Genomic DNA, 21,669 nt, shown 5'->3' with positions numbered 1-21,669 from the left:
AGGGAGTATAAATTGGCAGGGAAGAAATGTATGCAATGATCAGCCATAACATGACCACTGACAGGTAAAGTGAATAACATTGATTATCTAATTATAATGGCATCTGAAAGTGGGCGGGATATATTAGGCAGAAAGTGACACAAGTTGATGTGTTTTCAAGCAGAAAAAATACGGGCAAGCGTAAGGATTTGAGCAACTTTGACTGGCCAGATTGTAATGGCTAGACAACGGAGTCTCTACAAAACTGCGGTTATTTTGGGATGTTTTCGGTCTGCAGTGGTAAGGACATATCAAGTGGTTGAAGACAGGAAAACCGGGGATAGGCTCACGGGTGGCCAAGACTCATTGATGCATGAGGGAAGTAAAGGCTAGACTTGTGTATCTTATGACAAGTACATTGGTGTAACAAAATGTCTAATTGTCATGTCGTAGGTGTGTTTAGGTTGTGCAGGATGTTCATACGGTGCAGAAACCTGCAGCAGTCGGGTGCCAAGACTGGTGTGGTTAGAATGTGCTGTCTGTGACATGTGGATGTGGTTTTTCTAATGTCAAGCTATAGCTGTCAGGAAACCTAACATTGGAGTGGGGCATGTCATGAGGTTAGAGAAGTACAAGATTTAGCAGTTTATGATGCTCTTTGCGTTAGTTACTATGCGTATGTAATACTCAATCTATAATCACACAGAAATGATACGAGGATCTGACATTTTAAATGTTTTTTATTCTATGGATTGGAATCGTGGGATGGGGGGGGGGGGGGGGGAATTAATGAAAAGTGTCTAAAACAAACTTCTCTACTGGAGCACAGTTTTGAAAAAAATAAAAGGTAGAAACGGGTTGCTAAAGGCAATTAAGCACTTTTAAATCCCCCCCCCCCACCCCCACCGATTATGTTAAGCTAATCTTTACTATCTATGTTAAAGTCAAATTACAGGATAATATAGAAAATAAAGTAATTTATTGCCGTTCACGTCCATGTCCAGTAGAGCTACGCGATTAATCGTTAAATTGTGTGAATATAGAAAGTATGTGTAATCGATGGATTGCGCTAACTATAATACATGTATACCACTATAAAACATATGTGCATTCTTACTGATCATAAAAATTCATTCAGCTATAATATCTACCCCACAATATTTATACTATATGCCCAATGGCTAATCACCACAAAGTGCAAGTGCTCAAAATAATTCACAAAACTACTGGAAAAATTCCTGTAAGTAATAAAAATAATCCTTGTGCAATTTGTTACTCTTAATTCATAAAAATATTCCTGTGCCGCGGTACAATGAATGTCCTTAGTGAGTGATCACTAATTGCGTGTGATTATCTTCCCTTTTTCAATATTTTGTACGTCTGAATCCACCATCAACCATGAATCCACCACCACCTAATGCAATGGCCACTCACCAGACAGACCAAATATGTATGTGCCTTAGGTTCATTCAGGATAACCACTCTATTAACCAGCAGCCTTTTCCAAGGAGTATTTAAGTGCCTCTTGCTCACAGTTTCTCATACAAACACATAGCCATCATAGTGCAGTATGTATTTCAGTTTATTAAAAAAGGTTAAACATATTTAAACTTGCATGCTCCAGTGCCCTTTAAGCTGGCACCAAGCTGTCCAGCCGTGTATATGGAAGGGGAGGGGGATGCCACTCTGGCAGAAATTTGAAGAGCGACGTTGTATGTTCCTATGTAGAACATAACGCTGGATCCTAAACCCTCCAACCCATAGTCAGCTCAGTGGGAGACTGGACGCACCAGAACTGGGTTGGATTAGAGAAACCCCTAGATGTACTCCACTGTCATCTCACTTTGTCTGATAGATAGATGGATATATATATATATATATATATATATATATATATATATATATATATATATATATATATATATATATATATATACACACATACATACATTTTTATTTTATGTAAGGTACAAGTAGTCAATCAGTTCATGTGCTGCAAGAAGGATGCTGATAGGAGTTAGGGTCCTTTCACATGGGGCGGATCAGTGCTGATCTGCCCCGTGGATATCTGCTTGTTCAGCGGGGATCGCCGGAGCGATCTCCGCTGAGCAGGAAGATGACAAGTCTGTCTCTGCACACTGCGCAGGGCCAGACCTGTCACAGCGCCGCTCTCCCCTATGGGAGATCGGGGGGCGACGGACCACAGTGTCCAATCCAATGACGGATAGAAAAATTGCTTTTTCCTCCGTCACTTTTTCGGAACAGAGCAGGTCGGATGTTAGCGGACATGTCACCGCTGACATCCAACGCTCCACAGAGCTTTATGGAGCATCCGTTCAGGTCCGCCTGAAAAACTGACAGACAGACCTGAACGGATCGTCCATGTCAAAGGGGCCTTAAAGGGGTTGTAACTTTCACCTTAATGCATCGTATTGCTTTTCCTTTCAATGTTCAGGCCTGGGTTCAGGAAGTGGATGGAATGATAGTGGCAGAAAAAAAAGTATTGTAGGGGAAATCTCGCAATTGAAAGGAAATATTGCAGTGTTTTGTTATGTAATCTTTTAATGGGATATATATGATTTTGTTATTTTTGGCTGGAGTTTTGCTTTTAATATTTTAGGTCCAGTCATTAAAATTTTCTTCCACTAGAAGTCCAAATTTTCATATTTGTGCTATTACTCAGCCCCCCTTTATAATACAGTTGACTTTTTAAATGCCCCCCCTCTTTACATCACAGCACCCCCTTTTATAATACAGCCCCCTTAAGGCTTGGTTAACACCTATGTGTTTTTTAGTATTTCTGCAAAAAGCACTATATAGTTCATTTGGTTTCCTATGAGACCTGTTTGCATCTATGCTTTTTTCAGCCACTGCATTTTTAGAAGGGGTTTGGAGACTTTGTTAAATGCAAAACGGTGCATTTTTGGTTCAATAGACTTCAATAGAAAAGCATGTATTGTTTTATATTGCTGTGATTTAGCTGTGGTTTTAATCTGCCCAACAACAAAATGGCCAACAAAAAGCATTAAAAATCAAAACGCATAAAAAAAAAACACTGCATAAAGCACTGCAAAATTGGGTCAAAAGCAAACTGCATAGGTGTGAACCAGTCCTAACGTTAGTCCATCAGCCCCCCCCCCTTACATCACAGCATCCCTCCTTACAGTACAGCCCCCCCTTTTACGATAGTCCGGGGAAGAGGGCAGGAGGTGTGACAGGTTTGCATGGCGAGCAGGAGCTTTCCAAATTTTCCTGTTAGCAAGTGGGTGTCCCTTGTGCTGCTATGTCCTCCTTTTGCCAAAATCTTCCTCCTTCCTCCCCCCCCACTTGCACCGCTGTAACCCTCCCATGTGGTAGGGGTTAATATAACGATGGAGCTGTGACTGGCACTCAAGGCTGTCACAGACTATGACTGCCCTTTTTGCCCACCTTCTTCATTCCTGGAAGCCGTATGACAGCTTCTATGAATGAAACGCAATTTATGAATGAAATACAGGCAGTGAAGTACAGATTGATAGGTCTGCCCCCTTCATTCATAGATCGTGTTTTGTTTATAGAAGCTGTAGTAATAACACCATAGTAGCCATACCTCAAGATTGTGAGCGTGGGGGCATTGGAGGAGGAAGATTTTGCCGACATAAGAGAACAGCAGCACAAGGGACACATCTTGCTGGCGGTAAGAGAGAACATTTCTATCAACTGAGAAGAAATCTGTTTGCCACAAGAAAAAATGCCTTTAAATAAAAGTCTTTCCCCTCACCTCCTGTTGCAGTGAATTAAAAAATGCCTATCTAGTATTGAACAACATGATTAGTAAAATTGGGGTGCTAGTGCTGCCATAGTAATAGGAAAAGATCTCCATTTATTGCATCTATTGACATGCAGGTGCAAAATCTTACAATACTTCAACACTTGCATACCTGCAGCCTCCAGGAATGTGTGCTGTGAGTCGCCCAGGAGGCTGAGGCAGCCTAAAGTGGAACTTCACCCAAAAGGGGATGTTCTACTTACTTGTATCCCCCTGCCCCCCCCCCCCCCTTTGACATTTGGCCGAAAAAGAATTGTCTCAGGTGAGGACAGCGCTGGATCCCTGGACAGGTCCTTCTATTAAATCAGCAGCTATGGTATTTTTTGGGGGGAGATGGGAGAACCGCTTCAAGATGCGTCCCACTCGCCTAGGAGAGAAGTGAGGAAGTGGTATGGTGGAGGGACAAAATTTAATTATTTATAGGCCCCAAAACAAAAAATTCTTAGCAATCCTATAATGGAGAGGAGGGAGTGAGGGGATGGAAAACCATACGATTGTAATCAGTAGAGTCTCTGCTGGTTCACACCAGCGTGCTCTACGAGATCGCATTTGATTCGCACCGCACGGTGCAAATCACATGTGATGTACAGATAGTATGGCTAATATCGCATCGCATTCAGACCAAACTTGAATTGGACCCTTTGTTTTGGTTCGCACCAGAATCGGATTGCATGGATGTTCACACCCATGCGATCCAATTAATGTCCGATTTGTCAGTCTGCAGTATGATATGCGAGCTGAAATGGGGGTGTCCTTAACAATGTATTGACACTCCTAGCAGTTTGCATATGGCAGTGTGAACTGCCATGCGATGTGGGAACGCAGAGGATTCGCAGAGTTTCAGTGTGAACTGAGCCAAAGTACAAAGTTAATCTCCTAACCTTTTTTCTTAACTACTTGCTGCCCACGCTATAGCCAAAAGACAGCTGCAGCACAGGCATTAATTGCTGGGGGGGTGTCCATGGACGTCCAACTGAGCAGGCGCAGTCTGCGAGACCCTGCGGGTTGTGCGCTCTGTGATCGCCAAGTCTAAGACTCGGCTGATCACAGATCTGAGTAAGGGGTCGATCCTGGCTCCCTTCCATGTGATCAGCTGTCAGCCAATGACAGCTGATCACATGATGTAAACAGAGGCTCGGTAATCTGTATTTTTTTTTTTCCCCTCACGCTGTCATGAGGGGGGAAAAAAGCCAATCGCCGGCTTCTGTCAGAGGGACATCGGTCCCTTGCTCAGAAAGCCACGGCTGTGCACACCAGTGTCACCTGCCAGTGCCCACAGTGCCACCCATCAATGCCCATCAGTGTCTAATAATCAGTGCCACCCATTAGTGCCGCCTTATCAGTGCCCAGTAGTGCTGCCTTATCATCGGCGTACATCAGTGAAGGAGAAAAATTTTCAACATTTTGTAACAAACTATGAAACTTTTTTTTTTTTTTTTTTTTTTTTTTCAAAATGTAGGTCCCTTTTTGTTTTATTTAGCAAAGAATTAAAAACCCAGCATCAAATACCACCAAAAGAAAGCTCTATCTGTGTGAAAAAAATTATAAAAATGTAATTTGGGTAAACTGTAGCATAACCGCGCAATTGTCATTCAAAGAGTCACAGCGCTGAAAGATGAAAATTGGTCTGGCAGGAAGGGGGTTTAAGTGCCCAGTAAGCAATTGGTTAACATTAATTATGTTTATCACTAATGTAAAGTTGAGAAAATATAGCAAATGGCAACCTTGGAAAAAATGTGAAAATAAATAAATTGATAAAGATAAAGAAATAATAATAATAAAAAATAAAGAAAAAAATAATAATTCACCACTAATTGCGTAAAAAAACAAGTGGAATATGAATTGGCGATCACAAAATGTAGGATGTGATCTAAGCATATAATGGGGGTTATTTACGAAAGGCAAATCCACTTTGCACTACAAGGGCAGTCCTCTGTAGATCTGAGGGGGAGATCTGAAATGAGAGGAATCTATGCTGATTTTATCATGGTGTCCATAGTGGCATTTCCTAACACCAAAACTACCCATTTTGGGGGTAGGACTTCTTTTCAGGGAAAGCGGGTATGTGCTTCTAAATATTCATGTCTTCTGTTTCCTTTACTACGAGTTCTCAAAAGATAGATGGTATTGGAAAATCAAATAGTTCCTCAGAGAACACCTTGCCACTCCAGAAATCCTTCAGGACCAAATTAGGATGCAGGAATATACTCCACAGGAGTATTAGAAATGCTTCATAGTGTAGTAGGTTTATTAAATGGTTAAACGCATGTACAATACAAATGATTGCACTCGCATGTAACAGTGCCTGTATCCCTGCACTGGAGATATACAGCATGTGCAGATGGGCCTGTCAGGACACTGGTGTGCAATCCATGCCTTGCGTTCGGTACTGGGCCTGATGGGTAGTCACATGGTACTCGGAAGTGACGAATCACCCGCTCCGAGGTACGTTTCACTCACCTCTGGTGAATTGCCATCTATCTTCTGAGCACTCGCGGTGAAGGAAACAGTAGGCGTGAATATTTAGCAGCACATTGTTTTTGTGTTGGGAAATGTCACTATGGACTTTTATTCAATGCAACATTCCTGTATTCTGTTCAGGAATGCTAACTCGCTGTGTTGGCATATACAGTATTACCCGCTTAGAGCACATCCTACATTTTTTGTGAGCGCGATGATTCCTTCTCCACAAATCTAAAGTTGCTTTAAAAAATAGATTATAGTTAAAATAATGTTCTAAATTCATAGTTTTTTTATTTTTTTTATTTATTTTATTATGTGTGATATGGGGGCAGGTTAGGGTCATCTAAAAAGGTTGGCTGTCAGCAGTTATTTAACTGACCTATTTACACGCATTTACAGCCACTAAGGGCTCTTTCACACTCCGTGTACGGAGCCCGCTCTGCTCAGCGCGGGGGGGGGGGGGGGATCGCTCCGTCGATTCCCCACTGAGCAGTCAGATGACAGCTCCACCTCTGCACACTGTGCAGGGATGGACCTGTCAGCGCGCCGCTCTCCCCTACGGGGATCGGATGTAGATGGCCCATAGAGTTCATCATCATCCGATCCGCAGACGGATGGGAAAGTAGGTTTTTCCTCCGTCGCACTTTATCGGAGAGGGTAGGATGTCAGTAGACATGTCACCGCTGACATCCGTCCCTCCATAGACCTTTTTTCTAACATCTGAGAGAATAAATTGGCGGTCGTTGCAATACTTTCTGTCACACCGTATTTGCACAGCGGTTATACGAGCCCTTGTTGTTTTTTTTTTTTTTTTTTTTTTTTGTTTTTTTTTTTAAATACACTTTTTGAATTAAAAAAATAAGACACCAGTAAAGTTAGCCCAATTTTTTTTTTTATAATGTGAAAGATAATGTTACGCTGAGTAAATTGATACCCAACATGTCACGCTTCAAAATTGCGCCCGCTCGTGGAATGGCGACAAACTCTTACCTTTTAAAAATCTCCATAGGCAACATTTAAATTTTTTTTTACTGGTTGCATGTTTTGTGTTACAGAGGAGTCCTAGGGCTAGAATTCTTATCATTCATATATATCACTCTTATCAATCGCGGTGATACCTCACGTGTGATTTAAACACTGTTTTCATATGCAGGCGCTACTCGGGTATGCGCTCGCTTATGCACGTGAGCTCTGCGGGACGGGGTGCATTTAAAAAAAAAAAAAAAGTCTTATTTATTTTATACAAAATAGGGGATCTTTTATTTATTTTTATTTTTTTTGTGACTGCGACATTATGGCGGACACATCGGACATTTTTGACACATTTTTGGGACCATTGTCATTTATACAGCGATCAGTGCTATACAAATGCACTTATTCCTGTGTAAATGACACTGGCAGTGAAGGGGTTAACCAGGGGGTGGCAGTGTAGGGGTTAAGTGTGTCCTAGGGGCGTGTTACTAACTGTGGGGGGCTGGGCTATGTATTAGTGAACACTGATCTCTGCTCCAATCACATGGAGCAGAGATCAGTGTCACTTGTTGCTAGGCAGAACGGGGAGATACTGTTTACATCGGAATCTCCCTGTTCAGCCTCCCGTGAGACGATCGCGGGTTTTCCCCACGGCGATCGAGTCCACGGGGACCCGCGACCGGACTCACGGGGTCCCGACCGGCTGCGCGCACGCGATGGCAGGACGGCAAATACAAATGGACATACCTGTATGCCAGTTTGCCTGCCCGTGCCATTCTGCCGACTTACATCGTCGTGCGCCGGTCTGGAAGTGGTTAAACTGCCTTTAGCAATAAGTGAATGGCTAGATTAGCATACACAATCTGACATCTCAAGATGTCGTCTTTGCCAGTTCCTTCCCTAAAAAAGTGTACCGCAGTTACAAGAGTGCTTCTGTTTAGGAAGCAGGGAGGGAGACGTGCAATCGGTTGCAGCTTCAGGTTTTCTACCCTAAAGGTGGTCTTATGCCGCGTACACACGATCAGACTTTTCGAGGGACTAAGTCTGACAGACTTTCGACGGAGTTCTGACGGACTTTCCGAATGAATGGACTTGGCCACACACAATCACACCAAAGTCCGACGGATTCGAACGTGATGACGTATGACTGGACTAGAATAAGGAAGTTCATAGCCAGTAGCCAATAGCTGCCCTAGCGTCGGTTTTTGTCCGTCGGACTAGCACACACACGAGCGGATTTCTCAGTAGGAACTGGGTCCGGCAGAGTTCTGTCGGAAAAATTTGAAACGTTCCATTTCTAAAGTCTGTCAGACTTTTGCAAATCAAAAGTCCGCTGCAGCCCAGACACAATCGAATGGTCTGCCGGAATCATTCTGTCGGACTTTTGATGTTGAAAAGTCTGGTCGTGTGTACGGGGCATCACACAGTGAGAATTTCATCTGATTCCTGATGAACTTGCTGAAATTCACTGCGGGGGTAGCCCTGTTGTCAACATCCCTCTTGACATCCTTCAAATTTAAAAATGAAAGAAATTGAACAGAAAATTGTCAGCCAAACTGCAGATGCATGTAGCCAGATATACAGTGCCTTGCGAAAGTATTTGGCCCCCTTGAACTTTTCAACCTTTTGCCACATTTCAGGCTTCAAACATAAAGATATAAAAATTTTATTTTTTGTGAAGAATCACCAACAAGTGGGACACAATTGTGAAGTGGAACGAAATCTATTGGATTTTTGAAACTTTTTTAACCAATATAAAAAAATGAAAAGTGGGGCGTGCAAAATTATTCGCCCCCCTTGCGTTAATACTTTGTAGAGCCACCTTTTGCTGCGATTACAGCTGCAAGTCTCTTTGGGTACAGTATGTCTCTATCAGTTTTGCATATCGAGAGACTGAAATTCTTGCCCATTCTTCCTTGCAAAACAGCTCGAGCTCAGTGAGGTTGGATGGAGAGCGTTTGTGAACAGCAGTTTTCAGCTCTTTCCACAGATTCTCGATTGGATTCAGGTCTGGACTTTGACTTGGCCATTCTAACAGCTGGATACGTTTATTTGTGAACCATTCCTTTGTAGATTTTGCTGTATGTTTGGGATCATTGTCTTGTTGGAAGATAAATCTCCGTCCCAGTTTCAGGTCTTTTGCAGACTCCAACAGGTTTTCATCCAGAATGGTCCTGTATTTGGCTGCATCCATCTTCCCCTCAATTTTAACCATCTTCCTTGTCCCTGCTGAAGAAAAGCAGGCCCAAACCATGATGCTGCCACCACCATGTTTGACAGTGGGGATGGTGTGTTGAGGGTGATGAGCTGTGTTGCTTTTACGCCAAACATATCGTTTTGCATTGTGGGCAAAAAGTTCGATTCTGGTTTCATCTGACCAGAGCACCTTCTTCCACATGTTTGGTGTGTCTCCCAGGTGGCTTGTGGCAAACTTTAGACGCGACTTTTTATGGATATCTTTGAGAAATGGCTTTCTTCTTGCCACTCTTCCATAAAGGCCAGATTTGTGCAGTGTACGACTGATTGTTGTCCTATGGACAGACTCTCCCACCTCAGCTGTAGTTCTCTGCAGTTCATCCAGAGTAATCATGGGCCTCTTGGCTGCATCTCTGATCAGTCTTCTCCTTGTCTGAGCTGAAAGCTTAGAGGGACGGCCAGGTCTTGGTAGATTTGCAGTGGTCTGATACTCCTTCCATTTCAAAATGATCGCTTGCACAGTGCTCCTTGGGATGTTTAAAGCTTGGGAAATCTTTTTGTATCCAAATCCGGCTTTAAACTTCTCCACAACAGTATTACAGACCTGCCTGGTGTGTTCCTTAGTCTTCATGATGCTCTCTGCGCTTTCAACAGAACCCTGAGACTATCACAGAGCAGGTGCATTTATACAGAGACTTGATTACACACAGGTGGATTATATTTATCACCATCAGTCATTTAGGACAACATTGGATCATTCAGAGATCCTCGCTGAACTTCTGGAGTGAGTTTGCTGCACTGAAAGTAAAGCGGCCGAATAATTTTGCACGCCCCACTTTTCATTTTTTTTTTTTAGTTAAAAAAGTTTCAAAAATCCAATAGATTTCGTTCCACTTCACAATTGTGTCCCACTTGTTGGTGATTCTTCACAAAAAATAAAATTTTTATATCTTTGTTTGAAGCCTGAAATGTGGCAAAAGGTTGAAAAGTTCAAGGGGGCCGAATACTTTCGCAAGGCACTGTAGCTGCTGTTCGGGTGTTCTAACAGCTGCTGGTACAATAGCTGCAGTGGGAGATTAGTCTGTTTGTACTGTATGGTGTGGATGGAGGAGTCTGTTAGATTAAAGTGATATTCAAGGCAATCATTTTTAACCACTTGACAACTGGGCACTTAAACCCCCCTCGTGACCAGACCAATTTTCAGCTTTCAGCGCTCTCACACTTTGATAATTACTCAGTCATGTAACACTGTACCCAAATGATTTTTTTTGTCCTTTTTTCATACAAATAGAGCTTTCTTTTGGTGGTATTTGATCACCTCCTGGGTTTTTTATTTTTTGCGCTATAAATGAAAAAGTACAGAAAATTTTGAAAAAAAAAAAAACGCATTTTCTTTGTTTCTGTGATAAAATTTAGCAAATTATTAGTTTTTCTTCATACATTTTGGCCACAATTTATACTGCTACATATCTTTGGTAAAAATAACCGAAATTAGTGGATATTATTTGGTCTTTGTGAAAGTTAGGCCCCTTTCACACAGGATGGATCAGTGATGATCCGCTTGCTCAGCGGGGATCGCTCCGTTGTCCCCGCTGAGCCGGCTGCTAACAGGGCGGTCCCAGCACACTGTGCAGGGACCGCCCTGTCAGCTCTCCGCTCTCCTCTATGGGGGATCGGATGAGCAAGGACCGTCTGTCCGTGTTCATCCGATCTGCTCTGCAGATGGATAGAAAAATAGGATTTTCCTCCGTCTGCAGAATTGAACAATTGCGGAGTCGGACTATATCGGGTGTCTGCGGATGAACATCCGCAGACACCCGCTATCCCATAGGAATGCATGCATGTCTGTATTTCATCCGCAAGTGGATGGATGAAATACGGACATACGGTCCGCATGTATGAAAGACAGTCTACAAGCTGTGGTGCAAATCATAAAAAAATGATCACAACTGATGTACTGGTGGTCTCATTTCTTGTGACCCGAATAAGCCAGGAAAGTACAAATGCCCCCCAAATGACCCCTTTTTTGAAAGTAGACATTTCAAGGTATTTAGTAAGAGGCATGGGGAGGTTTTTGATTTTGTCATTTTTTTTTCCCACAATTCTTTGCAAAAATGAAGATTTTTTTTTTTTCCCCACAAACTGCTACATATCTTTGGTAAAAATAACCCAAATTAGTGGATATTATTTGGTCTTTGTGAAAGTTAGAGAGTCTACAAACGATGGTGAAAATCATAAAAAATGTATCACATCTGATGTACTGGTGGCCTATCTCATTTCTTGCGACCCGAACAAGCCAGGAAAGTACAAATACCCCCCAAATGACACCTTTTTTGAAAGTAGACATTCCAAGGTATTTAGTAAGAGGAATGATGAGCTTTTTGATGTAATTTTTTTCCCACAATTCTTTGCAAAATGAAGATTGTTTTTATTTTATTTTATTTTTTTTTCCACAAAATTGTCATTTTAATAGGTTACTCCTCTCACTTGGCATGTGTATACCACAAATAATGGCCCAAAATAAATTCTCCTCCTGAGTATTACGATACCACGTGTGGGACTTTTTCACAGCCTGGCCACATAGAGAGGCCCAACATGCAGGGAGCACCATCACGTGTTCTAGGAGCATAAATTACACATCTAACTTGTTTACTACCTATTACACTTTTGAAGGCCCTGGAGCACCAGGACAATGACACGTGACACCAACGTGGCACTGATGACAGATGCCACTAATACGTGACATTGACAGATGGCACTGATACCTGGCATTGATGACACATGACACTGATACCTGGCATTGATGACACATGACACTGATAACAGATGGCACGTGGCACTGATGATAGGTGGCACAGATGGCACTGATGACATATGGCACTATGTGACACTGATGACACATGGCAGTGGGGACAAGTGGCAGTGGGGACAGATGGGCACTTTTTTTTTTTTTTTTTTTTTTTTTTTACACTAATCGCTGCAGCGGTTCATCTCTCCCTCCTCACATGCTGTCTGTGTGAGGAGGGGAGCCGGCGATGAGGGATGATCTCATATGTTTACATATGAGATCACCTCTCATTGGACATGCCAATTGCACTGTAAAGGGCCGCTGTGATTGGGCGTTTACAGCGATCTGTGACTGGCTGTGTCCGAGGGACACAGCGAGAACAGAACTTCCCGATGCGCGCCCACAGTGGCGCACAGAGGGGAAGTATACAGGAGGACATCCAGGGACGCCCTCCCGGCAGTTAGCGTCCACTCTGTAGCCGTCTTTTGGCTATAGCACTGGCGCGAATTGGTTAAAAAGAAATAAAAAATAACAACAAACCTGTTATCCTGATCCTCCCCTTCTTGGCTCCCCCGCTGGCGCTCCTGGTCCCTCACTCCTGCCAAGCACCCCCAGAGCAAGCAGCTCGTAATGGGGGTACCCAAGCAGGCTCATTCCCAAGCCGATGCTCTGTGTGTCCATTTATTCAGAGCCTTGGCTCGGCCCTGCCCCCTCTCTCTCCTCATTGGCTCACTGGCTTTGATTCACAGCAGCTGGAGATGGTGGCTACTACTGCTGTCTCAGCCAATGAGGAGCGAGAGTCCCCAGAGAGCCAAGGCTCCTGTGCACATCGTTGGATTGCCTTGGGGCTCAGGTATTTTGGGGGAGGGGGGCTGCTGCACAGAGAAGGGGCTGCTACATAGAATGCATGATTGCTGCATAGAATGCATGAAGTTAAAAAAAACCTTGATCCTATAGAACCCCTTTAACTGTGTTTGGCCATCTTAACTAATTGCTGATTCCTGAGAATGTCATTAATTCTGATCTCCAGGTTTTAGTGAAGTTTCAATAGTTTATTTGGGCCAAACTGGTTTGCTTCACTAACAGATGCAGCAGCTGTGTAAACTGAACTGTATGTAGCCTCAGCTACTGTACATACAATATACATCGCTGTTTTCCTGCAGTGGGATGGGAACTTTCCATCCCACTCCTGGAAGAAAATCTTTGCTTTTGTGTTCTGTGAATGAATGCAAGGCTTCCTCTGATTGGCTGAGGTGGGTGGATGAAGTCATAGTCTGTTTCACCCAGTCAGAGGAAGTTTTTATTTATAGAATACAAAGCTTCCTGTGAAAGGCTGGCTGAGCAGCGCTCACTCTGACTTGATTTTGTTTTGGGAGCGGGATGGGAAGTTCCTGTCCAGCTGCCGAAGCACAGAAATGTATGTAGCTACTGTATGTAGCCTCAGCTTTATGCAGCACACATACAGTTTTGCTTATAAGTTTACATACCCTGGCAGAATTTATGATTTCTTGCCCATTTTTGAGAGAATATGAATGATAACACAAAAACTTTTCTTTCACTCATGGTTAGTGTTTTGGCTGAAGCCATTTATTATCAACTATGTTTACTCTTTTTAAACACAGTTTAAAAAGCAACAGAAACCCAAATGACCCTGATCAAAAGTTTACATAACCCAGTTCTTAATACCATGTATTTACCACTTTAACATCAATGACAGCTTGAAGTCATTTGTGGATGAGGCTCTTTCTCTTCTCAGATGGTAAAGCTGCCCATTCCTCTTGGCAAAAAGCCTCCAGTTGCTGTAAATTCTTGGGCTGTCTTGCATGAACTGCACGTTGAGATCTCCCCAAAGTGGCTCAATGATATTGAGGTTAGGAGTAAGGATGAGCTTCGGCGTGTTCGCACAGCCCACGAGCAGAGCCTGCCAGCAAGTCAGCACTGTGCTGCGGCGCTAATCACAGGCAGTGAGACATCATCCCGATGTGCGGTTGCAGAGATCGGGATCACTGCCTGTGATTGGTGCAGCACAGTGCCGACTTCCTGGCAGGCTCTGCACGTGGGCTGTGCGAACACGCCGGAGCTCATCCTTAGTCAGGAGACTGAGATAGCCACTCCAGAACCTTCACTTTATTCTGCTGTAGTCAATGATGGATCATTGTCATGTTGTAATGTCCAAGTACGTTCCATGCGCAGCTTCCTGGCTGATGAATGCAAATGTTCCTCCAGTATTTTTTTGATAACATACTGCATTCATCTTGTCATCAAGTTTGACCAAATTTCCTGTGCCTTTTTGTAGCTCACGCATCCCCAATCAGCGATCCTTCTCCGTGTTTCACAGTACTACTGGTGTACCTTTCATCATAGGCCTTTTTGACTCCTCTCCAAATGTAGTGTTTATGGTTGTGGCCAAACGACTCAATTTTGGTCTCGTCACTCCAAGTGGCTTGGTGCCAGAAGGTTTGAGGCTTGTCTCTGGGCTGTTTGGCATATTGTAAGTGGGATATTTTGTGGCATTTGCGTAGTAATGGCTTTCTTCTGGCGACTTGACCATGCAGCCCATCTTTCTTCAAGTGCCTCCTTATTGTGCATCTTAAAACAGCCACACCACATGTTTTCAAAGAGTCCTATATTTCACCTGAAGTTATTTGTGGGTTTTTCTTTGCATCCCAAACTATTTTCCTGGCAGTTATGGCTGAAATTTTAATTGGTCTACCTGACCGTGGTTTGGTTTTGACAGAACCCCTTATTTTCCACTTCTTGATTAGCGTTTGAACACTGCTGATTGGCATTCTCAATTCCTTGGATATCTTTTTATATCCCTTTTCTGTTTTGTACAGTTCAACTACCTTTTCCTGCAGATCCTTTTGACAATTCTTTTGCTTTCCCCATGACTCAGAATCCAGAAACGTCAGTGCAGCACTGGATGAAAGATGCAAGGGTCTGTCAGGAGTCCAGACACTCATTGACCTTTTATACACACACACTAAATTACAAGCAAACAGATCACAGGTGAGGATGGTTACCTTAAGGGTCCATTCACACAGGGGCAACTCAGATCCGACTTCAAGTCGCCTCAGGTCGCACAACATGTAGAAATCAATTTTAAGTGAATGAGAGCCATCTTAATGCACACTACTGAAGTCGCTCCGACTTCAGAAAAGGTTCCTGTACTACTTCAATCCAACTTGTAGGCGACTGGTACCCATTGATTTCAATGGAGGTCGCCTCCAAGTTGGATCTCCGTATATACGGAGGCGACTCTCACAGAATTATCAGCTCTCAAAAGGGAACTCCACGCCAAACTTATTAAAAAAATTTGGCGTGGGTTCCCCCTCCGAGAGCATACCAGGCCCTTAGGTCTGGTATGGATTTGAAGGGGAACCCCCTACGCCGAAAAAACGGTTTGGCGTGGGTTCCCCCCAGATGCATACCAGACCCTTATCTGAGCATGCTACCCGGCCGCCAGGAAAGGGGGGGTGGGGACGAGCGAGCGCCCCCCCCCCTCCTGAGCCGTACCAGGCCGCGTGCCCTCAACATGGGGGGGTGCCTTGGGGAAGGGGGGCTGCGTGGCCCCCCCACCCCAAAGCACCTTGTCCCCATGTTGATGAGGACAAGGGTCTCTTCCCGACAAACCTGGCCGTTGGTTGTCGGGGTCTGCGGGCGAGGGGCTTATCGGAATCCAGGGGCCCCCTTTAATAAGAATCCCGGCCTCCCACCCTATGTGAATTAGTATGGGGTACAATGTACCCCTACCCATTCACCTGTGGAAAAAAATGTAAAAAAAAAAAAAAAAAACACAACACCCAAGGGTTAAAATAGTTTATTGCACAGCTCCGGGGGTCTTCTTCCGTCTTTTGGGGTCTTCTCGCCGGACTCCTCCGCTATCTTCTGCTCTTTTGCTAGCTCTTTCACTAGCGGAAGAGCCCGGCTTTCTTCTTCGCCGCCGCCCTCTTCTTCTGACTTCGGGGGTATTGTCCCCCTCTTCTTGCCGGGCCACTGCGCCTTCTTTTACTCTTACAAGTGGTGGCACGGTCTTCTGTCGCCGCTGTCTTCTGTTCTGGAGATGTTGCCTCGTCTCTGTCTCCGGTCACAATGGCAGGGACGCAGCATGCGGGGACTTATATAGGGACATCACCGGATGATGTCCCCGCCCATTATGATGTCACAGTCCCAGCATCCTCTGGTACTGTGACATCATAATGGGCGGGGACATCATCCGGTAATGTCCCTAATATAAGTCAACGCATACCGTGTCCCTGCCATTGTGACCGGAGACACCGACGAGGCAACATCTCCAGAAGAGAAGAACAGAAGACAGCGGCAAGAAGAACCGAAGAGGGGGACAAGACCCCCCGAAGTCAGAAGAAGATGGCGGCGAAGAAGAAAGCCGGGCTCTTCCACTAGTGAAAGAGCTGGCAAAAGAGCAGAAGATAGCGGAGGAGTCCGGCGAGAAGACCTCAGAAGATGGAAGAAGACCCCCGGAGCTGTCCAATAAACTATTTTAACCCTTGTGTGTTGTGTTTTTTTTTTTTTTGTTTACATTTTTTTCACAGGTGAATGGGTAGGGGTATTAAAGGGGGCCCCCGGATTCCGATAAGCCCCCTGCCTGCAGACCCCGACAACCAACGGCCAGGGTTGTCGGGAAGAGGCCCTTGTCCTCATCAACATGGGGACAAGGTGCTTTGCGGCCCCCCCTTCCCCAAGGCATCCCCCCATGTTGAGGGCATGCAGCATGGTATGGCTCAGGAGGGGGGGGGGGGGGGGGGCGCTCGCTCGTCCCCACCCCCTTTCCTGGCCAGCTGTGTAGCGTGCTCGGATAAGTGTCTGGTATGGATCTGGGGGGGACCCCCACGCCGCTTTTTTTCGGCGTAGGGGGTTCCCCTTCAAATCCATACCAGACCTAAGGGCCTGGTATGCTCTCGGAGGGAGAGCCCATGCCGTTTTTTTTTTTTTTTTTTTTGGCGTTCCCCCCTTGAGAGCACATTCTCTGATTGGCCACGGCAAAAGTCGCCTGGCCTGGGGCGACTTAAAGTCGTGTTGTAAGCCGCCCCGTCGTGTTCAAGTCGTGTCCAAGTTGCCTCAAAGTCGTGTTGAAAGTCGTGTTGCCCCTGTGTGAACCAACCATTAATAACCATTCTAATCCCTTTGTGGCAACTTGTGAGCATGTTATCAGGCAAAAATTGCCAAGGTATATAAGCTTTTGATCAGGGCCATTTTGAGTAGTTTCTGTTGTCATTATGATTTAAAAAGAGGAAACACAGTTGAGTTGATTGATAATAAATGGCTTCAGCCAAACACTAACCACGAGAGAAAAATGTTTTTGTGTTGTTCATATTCTCTGAAAAATGGCCAAGAAAAATTCTGCCAGGGTATGTAAACCTTTTGAGCACAACTGTAGCTGCTGTGTCTGTTAGTAGATTGGTCCAAACAATGTATTTATTTAAACTTCACTAAAACCTGGAGATCAACTTTAAGGGCTGCTGTGCACTGCCATATACACATCTTTTACATTTCTTTTTAGTCCTGTAACGCTTTATCCTTTCTTTCAGCATGTTATGGGATTGTGCAGGTGCCCACAGGACCATGGTTCTGCCGAAAATGCGAATCACAAGAACGAGCTGCCAGAGTGGTGAGTTTGTGACCCTTATGAATACTGATATATTCAGGCTTTAAAATGGTTGTAAGCCTCAGGCATGAAATATGAGCAAAGCTTATCATCTACTGTGTACCTGTCTCTGCATGAATCCCTTTTAACAGCTTTTCTATACTCTAAGAGATAACTGGTGATGAGAGGCTGCAGCACGCAGCCTGTGATTGACAGCCACAGCTGTGTGTGTTCCGTGTACTGTAAGGGGAGGGGTGTGTCCCTTCCCTCCATTCAGGGCTCAAAGCTTTTCTCCCTGAACTCTGCAGTGTGAGACTTCAGATCCCTGCCACCTGGTTTTCAGAGCTTAGAGTTGCTGTGTAAAATACTATGTTTTTTAAAAGCTTTAGAGAGGAGAGAGTGTCACAGATAAATGGGTACAACTTAGGTAGGAGGGTTTGTTTTATCACTGTCACTTCACTGGATATATGTAAGGGTTTTCAACCACATCGGCCCCTGGAAGAATTTACCACCTTCCTGACATGGCTCCCAAACAAAATTGACATCCCCTTTTTTTTTTTTTTTTTTTTTTTTACCACAAATAGAGCGTTCTTTTGGTGGTATTTGATCACCTCTGTGGTTTTTATTTGTTGCGCTATAAACAAAACCGCTTCAATTTTGAAAAAAACGCATTATTTTTGAGAGGGGTCATAGGCGGCATTATTCCTCCTCCAAACATGGCAAGTTGAGTTGATGCCAAAGAGCTTGATTTTTGGTCTCATCTGACCACAACACCCAGTTATCCTCAGAATCATTGAGATGTTCATTAGCAAACTTCAGACGGGCCTGTACATGTGCTTTCTTGGGCAGGGGGACCTTCCGGGCACTGCAGGATTTCAGTCCTTTATGGCATAGTGTGTTACCAGTTGTTTTCTTGGTGACTATGGTCCCAGCTGCCTTGCGATCATTGACACCATTCTCCCGTGTAGTTCTGGGCTGATTGCTCACCGTTCTCATGATCATTGAAACTTAATTAATTTTGTGTTTATTCCATTCACAAATAATTGCACCAACTTACAGCTCTTTGGTCTTGGCCATAGTGGAGAGATTGTAATCTGATTTGATTGATTGCTTCTGCGGATGGATGTCCTTTTATACAGGTAGCAAGCTGAGACTGGGAGCACTCTGTTTGAGAGAGCTCTCATAATCTCAGTTTGTTACCTGTATAGAAGACACCTGAGAGCCAGAAATCTTGCTAATTGATAGGGGATCAAATACTTATTTCACTCAATAAAATGTAAATCCATTTATAACTTTATTTTGAAATGCGTTTTTCTGGATATTTTTGTTATTTAGTCTCTCATTGTTAAAATAAACCTACCATTAATATTATAGACTGATCGTTTCTTCGTCAGTGGGCAAATGTACAAACTCAGCAGGGAATAAAATACTTTTTCCCTCACTGTATAATGTATTCTAATTCCTATTGCAGAGGAAACCTAAAATCTTTTTTGTATCTGAGTGCAAACTTCTGGGGAAATAAGTGAGCCAATCGCACAAGCAGAAAATGACATTTCTAGGGAAGTTCTGTACACCAGCTAAGTACAGGAGACCTCCAGGTTGGCATAAAATGACAACAGCTGCAGGTTGTAAAGGTAATTTTTATTAACATTGAATTACAGTATGGACTGTGTAGCAATTGTATATGCCATCTTTTTTCGTTTGGTATAGTTTTTTCACAAAAGTGGAGTTACCCTTTTAAGAATGTTCTGGTTCAATAGAAACGCCATAACCTTTTTTTGTTTATTATTTTTAAATAGAGTGCGCAAGGATTAGAATGCCTGTTGGTTTTTTTATTTTATTTTTATATATGGTTCTGTTTATTTTCTTCCGATTTATTATTTATTTTTTTTGTCTGGGGGTACACACGATGAGAAAATCAGAACAAAGATTCTAAGATTCTGTACAAGGCATGTTTGTTCGATTTTGGTATAGTGTGTACACAACTTTCAACATCTGATTCAGACTTTGCAAACGAAAATTTCCGAAGGGACAAACTCCAAATTTTTTTTCTTACATGAACAAAGATTTTCGTTTTTAACTTGTACCATTTTCGTATAAGAAAAATCAGAAACTGACTACGCATGATCATAAACAATGAACAGCAAAAAAAAGCCTTTGACGTACATTATTTCTCGGGTCCAACTTGATGTGAAATTTTGTGATCTCTCATTGCGGTTCAATAGAAGTACTGTGTTTTTCCAAAAGAAGACTGAATACTCTACCTGTCTGCAACCTTATGCTGCTCAGCCTTGGTGGTCTCATGGAGTCCTGCACAGAAATAGTGGACACTTGCTGTACATTTTTCAATGGCATTCGGAAGGATTTATTACTTACCCCCTCATTAAAATGTAGCAAATATTCATGTCATCCTGAAACCGGGGAAGATCATGATTGTGGGAATTATCATTATATCGCTTTAATAAAAGTCGAGCTTAAAATTGATTAAATTCTAGTTTTGAGAGTAGATTAATATATCCAAAGTTTGTCCCCTTTAGACCAAAGGAGAAGGGTTATAGATATTATTTTGGCTATTCATGCTGAAAACAGAGGTAAAAGATTTGGCATGCTTCTCTCCCTTGATTTCCAAAAGGCCATTGACTTTATGGCCTCATGCACACTGGACACTTGGTTAAGCTCTTCTTCTAGATGCCTTTCCTCCGGGCAGCAGCATTTTGGCAGAAAAAAAGCTTGACTCTTGTAAATGCGTTTAACTTATTTAGGCGTGTCAATCGAGTGGACATTAATTTCATTGGTCAGAATAATAATTTTATTCTGGCTCTTGAAATTAATCGTTTTTTTCTGTCAAAATGCTGCTGCTCATGAATGCCCTGGCAATGGGGTTTATTTTCTGCCTCTAAACAAGCCGCTTTTAAACTCTTCTAAATGCCTATGTGTGCATGGTCACTTAGGCTAATATGCAGGGGCATTTAGAGGCAGAAATTTAAAATCCCAGACGCCCCTAACAGTGTTAAAAGTGCCTAAAGTACATGAGGTCAATAGCTTGAATACTTTATTTTAATTTTTTTTATACCTTGAAGAAATAATGGGTTCCAACCTAACTTTCAAACTATATTAACCCCTTTTCTCTTATATTCACCGACTGACGTAGCTTATTCTCTTTAGACTATTGGGTTGTGATGCCACCTTCAGGAGAAGACTAGGCATGACATGTTAACATGTGATAATAAAACTTTCTAGTTCCGCTCAAGGTAACAACACCTCAGCATGCTACTGCAGCCTCAGTTTTATTTTGCCTAGTGAAGGAGAAGGACCTAGGAACCCTGATGGGGCCCATCGGTCTGTCTTTTTTTTTTTTTTTTCTGCAGAAGCTTGGCTTTTTGCACAAGATGATGATCCTGTGATCTGCTATCAACAGCCAGCTGGATGACAGGCTGGATACCCTTTATCCTTTGTAGTCTCCCCAGCCTGGCCATCGAGCACGTGCAGACTAGAGCTCCGCGCTGGGTCGGACACGAAGAAACCTCAGCTCCAGAGGTGGTCGTGGGCTTTTATGCTCCGGGACGCACGTATGACCGGGCTACTGATGTCTGCGTCAGTGTGTCGAGGCCAGCAGCCACCCTGTACTGATTAGAGAGTAGGTCTGTAATGGAATGTCTCCCAGCTCTTCAGGACTGGTAAGTACAGCTCTCCCTGCATCGGTGGGGCCGAGCAGCTGGGCATTCCCTAGGGAGGTCGATTCGGGGGTCCCTCACATCCCTCTCTTCTCTCCCTGTCCCTCTCTTCCATCCCCCCCTCCCTGTGGCAGATGCTGCATGTGGCTGCTGAGCGGTGTGTGTGTGTGTGTGTGTGTCTGTC

At 43.7% G+C, this 21,669-nt stretch overlaps 1 protein-coding gene across 2 annotated transcripts in view; it reads left to right on the top strand.

The window, feature by feature from the left end:
- The window catches only part of MLLT6 (MLLT6, PHD finger containing), a 348,373-nt gene that overhangs the window by 8,438 nt on the left and 318,266 nt on the right, over nucleotides 1–21,669 (top strand). For both annotated transcript variants that reach the window (XM_077459374.1, XM_077459376.1), the window contains exon 2: nucleotides 17,756–17,835. In XM_077459374.1, the coding sequence (XP_077315500.1) occupies nucleotides 17,756–17,835 (80 nt within the window). The remainder of the gene's footprint in view (nucleotides 1–17,755; nucleotides 17,836–21,669) is intronic.

This window comes from Lithobates pipiens, unplaced genomic scaffold, assembly GCF_037356315.1.
Source record: "Lithobates pipiens isolate NorthernLeopardFrog02 unplaced genomic scaffold, aLitPip1_a1.2 Scaffold_28, whole genome shotgun sequence".
NCBI lineage: Eukaryota > Metazoa > Chordata > Amphibia > Anura > Ranidae > Lithobates > Lithobates pipiens.
The sequence above is the reverse complement of the archived record's forward strand: the minus strand, read 5'-3'. Positions and strand labels throughout refer to the sequence as shown.